Source organism: Leptodactylus fuscus, chromosome 6 (assembly GCF_031893055.1).
Source record: "Leptodactylus fuscus isolate aLepFus1 chromosome 6, aLepFus1.hap2, whole genome shotgun sequence".
Taxonomy (NCBI): Eukaryota; Metazoa; Chordata; class Amphibia; order Anura; family Leptodactylidae; genus Leptodactylus; species Leptodactylus fuscus.
This window is the reverse complement of record NC_134270.1, coordinates 153,914,639-153,923,571: the sequence shown is the minus strand read 5'-3', so window position 1 is coordinate 153,923,571 and position 8,933 is coordinate 153,914,639. Positions and strand designations below refer to the sequence as shown.

The 8,933-nt window shown below is 41.2% G+C and overlaps 1 protein-coding gene across 2 annotated transcripts in view; it reads left to right on the top strand.

The window, feature by feature from the left end:
• The first annotated feature begins 278 nt into the window (after positions 1-278).
• The window catches only part of TBCEL (tubulin folding cofactor E like), a 34,335-nt gene continuing 25,680 nt past the window's right edge, over positions 279-8,933 (top strand). The window contains exons 1-2 of one of the 2 annotated variants that reach the window (XM_075277661.1): positions 279-402; positions 5,379-5,448. In XM_075277661.1, the coding sequence (XP_075133762.1) occupies positions 5,443-5,448 (6 nt within the window). In that variant the 5' untranslated portion in view covers positions 279-402; positions 5,379-5,442. Of the gene's footprint in view, positions 420-5,378; positions 5,449-8,933 lie in introns of both variants that reach the window. The other variant, XM_075277662.1, reaches the window with a different exon arrangement.

The following is an 8,933-nucleotide window of genomic DNA, read 5'->3' as shown; positions in this document are numbered from 1 at the left end:
GATGAGCAAGTACTGTTCGGATCAGCCGATCCGAACAGCACACTCGCATAGAAATGAATGGACGTAGCCGGCACGTGGGGGGTTAAGCGGCCGGCCGCCGTCAAAGCGGAAGTACCAGGCGCATCCATTCATTTCTATGGAGCGTGCTGTTCGGATCGGCTGATCCGAACAGTGTTCGCTGATCTCTAGCTAGAACCTAAACACAGCTCCTTTCCTCCATGTGTCTGGTCACATGGTCCCGGCTCCTCCTGTGCATGTAACCGGTCACATGATCCTGACATCATCCCAGGTCCTGTCGCCTGCAGCTTCTCTCCGCTGCCCTATGTTCTACTTTACTTCTGCTGTATGTGACCCAGAGGCGCAGGCAGATTCAGGATCAGTCAGCAGTAGCAGTAGTGCAGTGTCAGGAACGCTTTCTGGTCAGTATCACGTCCTCTGCTAGGTGTCGGCTCTGCTCTTACTATCAATGGCTGCAGGATACGCTGCTGCTGCACGTAACCACAGAACAGTCACCACGCTGCAAAGTGTGCGGGCCCAGCATCCCGGGCATTGTGGACGGCATAGTGACACCTACATATACACACCTACATATACACACCTACACCACCTCACACATGGATAGTCTGATCCGTATTCTGCATCAGTATTTGTAAGCCAAAGTCAGGAGAGGGGAACCAAATATAGAAGTGAGCTAGAATAAAAGGATATATATATATACAATATACATATATATATATATATATATATATATATATATATATATGTACACACTGACAGATACATGCACAAATATATATACAGTATATACGCAAACCAAGAAATACTGTAATGTATACACTTACACACAACTAAACGGATACACACTTATAGACAAATACATACATGTATCGCCGTGTTATTATACACCTTATTATACCGTATCAAGTCAAAAGATGGCAGAATAGAATAGAAAATGTGGACCTATGTCTATATACACATAATACATACATATTCAAATACATACAGAATACAGATACATATACATATGTAACTATATATACAGTATATATATATACACACCATATATAAATATATATACACAATACATACATATTCAAACACATATATACACACAGTGCATAAACACCAAGACATACTGTATAGTGTGTGTATACAGTCCTATGAAAAAGTTTGGGCACCCCTATTAATCTTAATCATTTTTAGTTCTAAATATTTTGGTATTTGCAACAGCCATTTCAGTTTGATATATCTAATAACTGATGGACACAGTAATATTTCAGGATTGAAATGAGGTTTATTGTACTAACAGAAAATGTGCAATATGCATTAAACCAGAATTTGACCGGTGCAAAAGTATGGGCACCTCAACAGAAAAGTGACATTAATATTTAGTAGATCCTCCTTTTGCAAAGATAACAGCCTCTAGTCGCTTCCTGTAGCTTTTAATCAGTTCCTGGATCCTGGATAAAGGTATTTTGGACAAACAACTCAAGTTCAGTTAAGTTAGATGGTCGCCGAGCATGGACAGCCCGCTTCAAATCATCCCACAGATGTTCAATGATATTCAGGTCTGGGGACTGGGATGGCCATTCCAGAACATTGTAATTGTTCCTCTGCATGAATGCCTGAGGATTTGGAGCGGTGTTTTGGATCATTGTCTTGCTGAAATATCCATCCCCGGCGTAACTTCAACTTCGTCACTGATTCTTGAACATTATTCTCAAGAATCTGCTGATACTGAGTGGAATCCATGCGACCCTCAACTTTAACAAGATTCCCGATGCCGGCATTGGCCACACAGCCCCAAAGCATGATGGAACCTCCACCAAATTTTACAGTGGGTAGCATGTGTTTTTCTTGGAATGCTGTTTCTTTTTGGACGCCATGCATAACGCCTTTTTTTATAACCAAACAACTCAATTTTTGTTTCCAAAATGAAGCTGCCTTGTCCAAATGTGCTTTTTCATACCTCAGGCAACTCTATTTGTGGCGTACGTGCAGAAACGGCTTCTTTCTCATCACTCTCCCATACAGCTTCTATTTGTGCAAAGTGTGCTGTATAGTTGACCGATGCACAGTGACACCATCTGCAGCAAGATGATGCTGCAGCTCTTTGGAGGTGGTCTGTGGATTGTCCTTGACTGTTCTCACCATTCTTCTTCTCTGTCTTTCTGATATTTTTCTTGGCCTGCCACTTCTGGGCTTAACAAGAACTGTCCCTGTGGTCTTCCATTTCCTTACTATGTTCCTCACAGTGGAAACTGACAGGTTAAATCTCTGAGACAGCTTTTTGTATCCTTCCGCTGAACAACTATGTTGAACAATCTTTGTTTTCAGATCATTTGAGAGTTGTTTTGAGTAGCCCATGATGCCACTCTTCAGAGGAGATTCAAATAGTAGAACAACTTGCAATTGGCCACCTTAAATACCTTTTCTCATGATTGGATACACCTGGCTATGAAGTTCAAAGCTCACTGAGGTTACAAAACCAATTTTGTGCTTCAGTAAGTCAGTAAAAAGTAGTTAGGGGAATTCAAATCAATAAAATGATAAGGGTGCCCATACTTTTGCACCGGTCAAATTTTGGTTTAATGCATATTGCGCATTTTCTGTTAGTACAATAAACCTCATTTCAATCCTGAAATATTACTGTGTCCATCAGTTATTAGATATATCAAACTGAAATGGCTGCTGCAAACACCAAAATATTTAGAACTAAAAATGATTAAGATTAATAGGGGTGCCCAAACTTTTTCATAGGACTGTGTATATATATATATATATATATATATATATATATATATATATATATAGTACTTGCACGTATATACGCACAATACATACATATACAAACACACACAGAGAAATAAAGAATACAATAACATATACAGTATATATACAGTACATACACACCAAGATATACTGTATACTATACATTTACATACATATATATGTATATACACAGTATATACAGTGTATATACATTGCATACACACCAACACATAATGTATAGTATACATTTGCATACAATACAGTACATACACATATATACAGTATAAATACAGTACGTACACACCAACACATACTGTATAGTATACATTTATATACACATATATACAGTATATATACAGTACATCAAATCATAGAAGCTTTATTGGCATGTCTGAATAGATATTTGGCATTGCCAAAGCAAGTAAAGTGGGAGGGAAGAGTTGGGGTTGGGGGGGAGAATGGTGGGTATGGGTGTGGTGGGTGATTTGGGGTATAATAGTCTTTGGAGTCTCATCTTCCTCTTGTTTGGTGACAGCTGGACACGTATTGGGCAGCGATCTCCACAGTGGTCTCTTCTTCTCCCAGTAGGATGTAGAGTTTCCTCTTCTCGCCTGCAGATATGAAGTCTGGGATGTGGGCAGAGAGTCTTTGGTAGTAGACGGCCCTCACAGCTGAGTATTTGGTGCAGTGTAGCAGGAAGTGGGTCTCGTCTTCTAGGGCCCCCTGGTCGCAGTGTACATACACACCAGCACATACTGTATAGTATACATATACATATATACAGTATATATACAGTACACACACATATATACAGTATATATACACCAACATATATACAGTACATCCACACCTACACATACTGTATAGTATACATTTACATAAATACAGTACATATACAGTACACACATATATACAGTACATACACACCAACACATACTGTATAGTATACATTTACATATATACAGTATATATACAGTACACACACATATACAGTATATATACAGTACATGCACACCAACACATACTGTATATTATACATACATACAGTATATACACATATATACAGTACATATACACCAACACATACTGTATATTATACATACATACAGTATATACACATATATACAGTACATATACACCAACACATACTGTATAGTTTACATATACATATATACAATCTATATACAGTACATACACACCAAGGCTGTATAGATATAGTATACATTTAAATACACACATACGACTAAATAGATGTACACCTATATACACTAAGACACATACACACATTTTCTGCCATGTTATTATACTTTATGATACACCTTATTACATAGCCAAAAATGGCAAAATAGAAAATAATGAAATAATATGTATGTATACACAAACATGTACAAGTACTCACATACTAACACAAATTGTGGTCTCGCCCCTTTCTCTTCTCCTGTTTTCCTAGCAGCTACCTGTATTATGGTAGATGGCTAATTTTAGCACAGGTAGCCAAGGGGTGAACATTAGAGATGAGCGAATACTACAGCACGCTCCCATAGAAATGAATGGACGTAGCCGGCATGCGGGGGGTTAAGCGGCCGGCTGCCGGCAAAATCTGCATGCCGGCTGCTTCCATTCATTTCTATGGGAGCGTGCTATTCGAAACGGCTGTTTCGAATAGTGTTCGCTCATCTCTATGAGAGAGGAAGTAGAGTGACCGGGGTGCGGATTCTGATCACGTGAGTGATGTGTGTTCCATATGTGACATAACACTACACACTATGTGGTCAGGGAGTCTCTTTCTCATATACACTAGATTTTTGTGTCACCATTACCCGGTGTAACCTGTGGCTCGGTACGGACCACCAATATGAGCACCTGCCATGACCCCTGGGGAAATATTATTTGCTATGCTTGAATTTACTTCCCCAAGCACTGTGCTAACAGAAAACATAGACAGATGTGTATCTAACCGTACAAGAAAAGGAACACATGAAATACAGATTTATCTGATAGATAATGGTGAATTGTTGTCTTAAAAACGCAACCTTTAAGAAATATTCTTAGGAAATCCGTGTTATGGTGCTCCATGTCTAAGCAGTCATATCCATGAGTATAAAAATAACTGTCCTTAAGGGGTTAAAAAAAACCACATGACCAGATGTCGTAATAATTCCTGCAGTTATTCCATAGTACTGTACAATTAACAAGTATAATAAAGATAAAGCTAACTATGACTGACATGATGCAAGAGGACTCTGCCCGAGGCGTGCTTTCTACAAGGGAAGATGGGTGGACACAATAGGGGAGGGTAGCGGTTACTTATATGGTGACATGGTGGTAGTAGGACTATTGTATGTTAAAGGTGTTCCCATTAACAAAAGGGGTAAGTGGTAACCCCCTCATTGCTCCAGAGAGCTCATATGCACATTGACAAAAACAGCGATATCTCAGGAGCGGAGGCAGCGATTCACAAGTGGGAGACAGTATACGATTCATTGACCCTAACCTATCTATCTGCAGGGGTGATATGTTGGGTTATAGCGACAGACTCCCTTTAAGTCGTTGTTCATTGGCGTAGGCACCCGATAACACTGATCCTATCTATTTCCTGCTTGCAGAGACACTATCAGCAAATCATTTGGACACGAGGAGCTCCCTATGTCAGAGGCACAATAAGGATTCATGATGGTAAGTCAACCTAAGACAAGGATATTGACAATATTCACATTGTAAAGTTGTAATATATGGGACAGGCAGACATGGTGTCTATTAAAGTCATCCTTTGTAGCCATTCTAGGCACTGACATATTGATGGACGTCCTAAACAATGGGGGTGACTCTGGACCCACTCACATGTCATCAGGGTCTAGGTCTTATTGGCTGTTGCTTGTGTACCTTATTAGATCCTTTTATGATGTGTCCTGTGCAGACAAGAATAGCAACAAAAATGACAATGTATTTCCAATTGGAGGTGCAAAAATGGAACGAGGCCCCTCACTTCCTTTGGAGTGATGAAAAACCTATACACAACATGACATTGTATTTTAATGATTGAAGGCGCATAGACACCTAGTGGGCAGCTAGAGACTGTGCTATATCTACCGGTTCAGCAACCAATCCCATGATTCTTCAGCACAGTATAGGCAGCTAGAGGTTGTGCTATATCTACCTGCTCTACTATCAATCCCATGATGCTTCAGCACAGCATGGGCAGCTAGAGGCTGTGCTATATCTACCTACTGTATCAATCCCATGATGCTTCAGCACAGTATGGACAGCTAGAAGCTGTGCTATATCTACCTACTGTATCAATCCCATGATGCTTCAGCACAGTATGGACGGCTACAGGCTGTGCTATATCTACCTAATGTATCAATCCCATGATGCTTCAGCACAGTATGGGCAGCTAAAGGTTGTGCTATATCTACCTGCTCTACTATCAATCCCATGATGCTTCAGCACAGTATGGGCAGCTAGAGGCTGTGCTATATCTACCTACTCAATCAACCCCATGATACTTGAGCACAGTATGGACAACTAGAGTCTGTACTATATCGACCTTACTGAAGGGCAGTGTAATTATCCTTCTCTATATATTTTCCTAATCTTGGAGGCAGTAACTATATAGTCAGGGAGGCTGAGCAATGAGCTTCTTCATTATGGTTGTTTTACATGAACTGTCTACTCAATAGTAGTTAGTGATAAAAGTCTCCCCCTGTGCAGATTCCAAGTGGAATAGTCCATCATACAGGCAATCAGGGACCTGTGCATTAGCTCCTGTAGGCTTTACAGTGGGGCAAAAAAGTATTTAGTCAGTCACCAATAGTGCAAGTTCCACCACTGAAAAAGATAAGAGGCGTCTGTAATTTACATCATAGGTAGACCTCAACTAAATGAGAAACTAAATGAGAAACTCAACAAATGTTTTCTGTACGTCTTCACAAGGTTGGCACACACTGTTGTTGGTATGTTGGCCCATTCCTCCATGCAGATCTCCTCTAGAGCAGTGATGTTTTGGGGCTGTCGCTTGGCAACACAGACTTTCAACTCCCTCCAAAGGTTTTCTATAGGGTTGAGATCTGGAGACTGGCTAGGCCACTCCAGGACCTTGAAATGCTTCTTACAAAGCCACTCCTTCGTTGCCCTGGCGGTGTGCTTTGGATCATTGTCATGTTGAAAGACCCAGCCACGTTTCATCTTCAATGCCCTTGCTGATGGAAGGAGGTTTGCACTCAAAATCTCACGATACATGGCCCCATTCATTCTTTCATGTACCCGGATCAGTCGTCCTGGCCCCTTTGCAGAGAAACAGCCCCAAAGCATGATGTTTCCACCCCCATGCTTTACAGTAGGTATGGTGTTTGATGGATGCAACTCAGTATTCTTTTTCCTCCAAACACGAAAAGTTGTGTTTCTACCAAACAGTTCCAGTTTGGTTTCATCAGACCATAGGACATTCTCCCAATACTCTTCTGGATCATCCAAATGCTCTCTAGCAAACTTCAGACGGGCCGGGACATGTACTGGCTTAAGCAGTGGGACACGTCTGGCACTGCAGGATCTGAGTCCCTGGCGGCGTAGTGTGTTACTGATGGTAGGCTTTGTTACATTGGTCCCAGCTCTCTGCAGTTCATTCACTAGGTCCCCCCGCGTGGTTCTGGGATGTTTGCTCACCGTTCTTGTGATCATTTTGACCCCACGGGCTGAGATTTTGCGTGGAGCTCCAGAGCGAGGGAGATTATCAGTGGTCTTGTATGTCTTCCATTTTCTAATTATTGCTCCCACAGTTGATTTCTTCAATCCAAGCTGGTTGCCTATTGCAGATTCAGTCTTCCCAGCCTGGTGCAGGGCTACAATTTTGTTTCTGGTGTCCTTTGACAGCTCTTTGGTCTTCACCATAGTGGAGTTTGGAGTCTGACTGTTTGAGGGTGTGCACAGGTGTCTTTTTTTATACTGATAACAAGTTTAAACAGGTGCCATTACTACAGGTAATGAGTGGAGGAAAGAGGAGACTCTTAAAGAAGAAGTTACAGGTCTGTGAGAGCCAGAAATCTTGATTGCTTGTAGGTGACCAAATACTTATTTTCCACCATAATTTGCAAATAAATTCTTACAAAATCAGACAATGTGATTTTTTGGATTTGTTTTCTCATTTTGTCTCTCATAGTTGAGGTCTACCTATGATGTAAATTACAGACGCCTCTCATCTTTTTAAGTGGTGGAACTTGCACTATTGGTGACTGACTAAATACTTTTTTGCCCCACTGTATCTGGTTAGAGTGAGAGTCACATGACTGTAGCAAAGAGAGGGATTCAGATAGAAAGTAGTAATTAAGTAACACAATACTGGTGGTCTCTGCTCGTCTAAATATATTTAGGAGATCCGGAGTGGGGTCAGAAATAAATTTCAAGGGGTTTTGCAGCCCCCACTATCTTGATGACTTATCCTTTGGAGCACTTTTCACTTTAAACTGTGCTATACATTTGTGAAACTGTTGTGTTTTGCTTTACAGCCTAGCCCCATTCACTTGCATGGGACTGAGCTGCTCACAGGCTATATGATCAATGAGCATCAGGTCATGTGGACTGTGAAGCTGTAGTGACGCTGATTTCACATCAAACAGCTGATCAGTGGGGCCCAGGGTGGTGTTTGATCACCCAAAGGATAGGTCCTAATTCTTAAAAGACCGGAAAACCCTTATAAAGCTGTGCCCCTTTTCAGACATGACAGGCGTATGAAGACTGGTGTTGTTAACACTATTCTTCATTAGCCCGTGTCTTATGGGGGGGGGGGGCTCTCCATTCTGATGTCACAACTGGATGAGGGGTGCGACATAATTATGTGCCAACCGTGAATTCTCTGACTTGAAGTGTTCCCTTTTTTATGAGAAGAGGTTCTTCAGCAGCTGCAGTGTCAGGACTGCATTCACTGTCATTGGGTGTGATGTAGTAGCACAAAATTGCGGTCTTGTGTCATGCCGGTATATGTTGTTATGGAGTCATAGTCTATAATTCATTACATTTTTATGTGCGACCTAATGTCACTGTGCGGTCACAAGTCTTGTAAGTCTATAGGGTTGCTTTGCAATTGTGAAGATGCTGCGACACAAATTGCTGAGTGCTTGTGGCCAAAGTCACCATGTAGTCCCAGGTATAAATGGGTATTCCGGGAC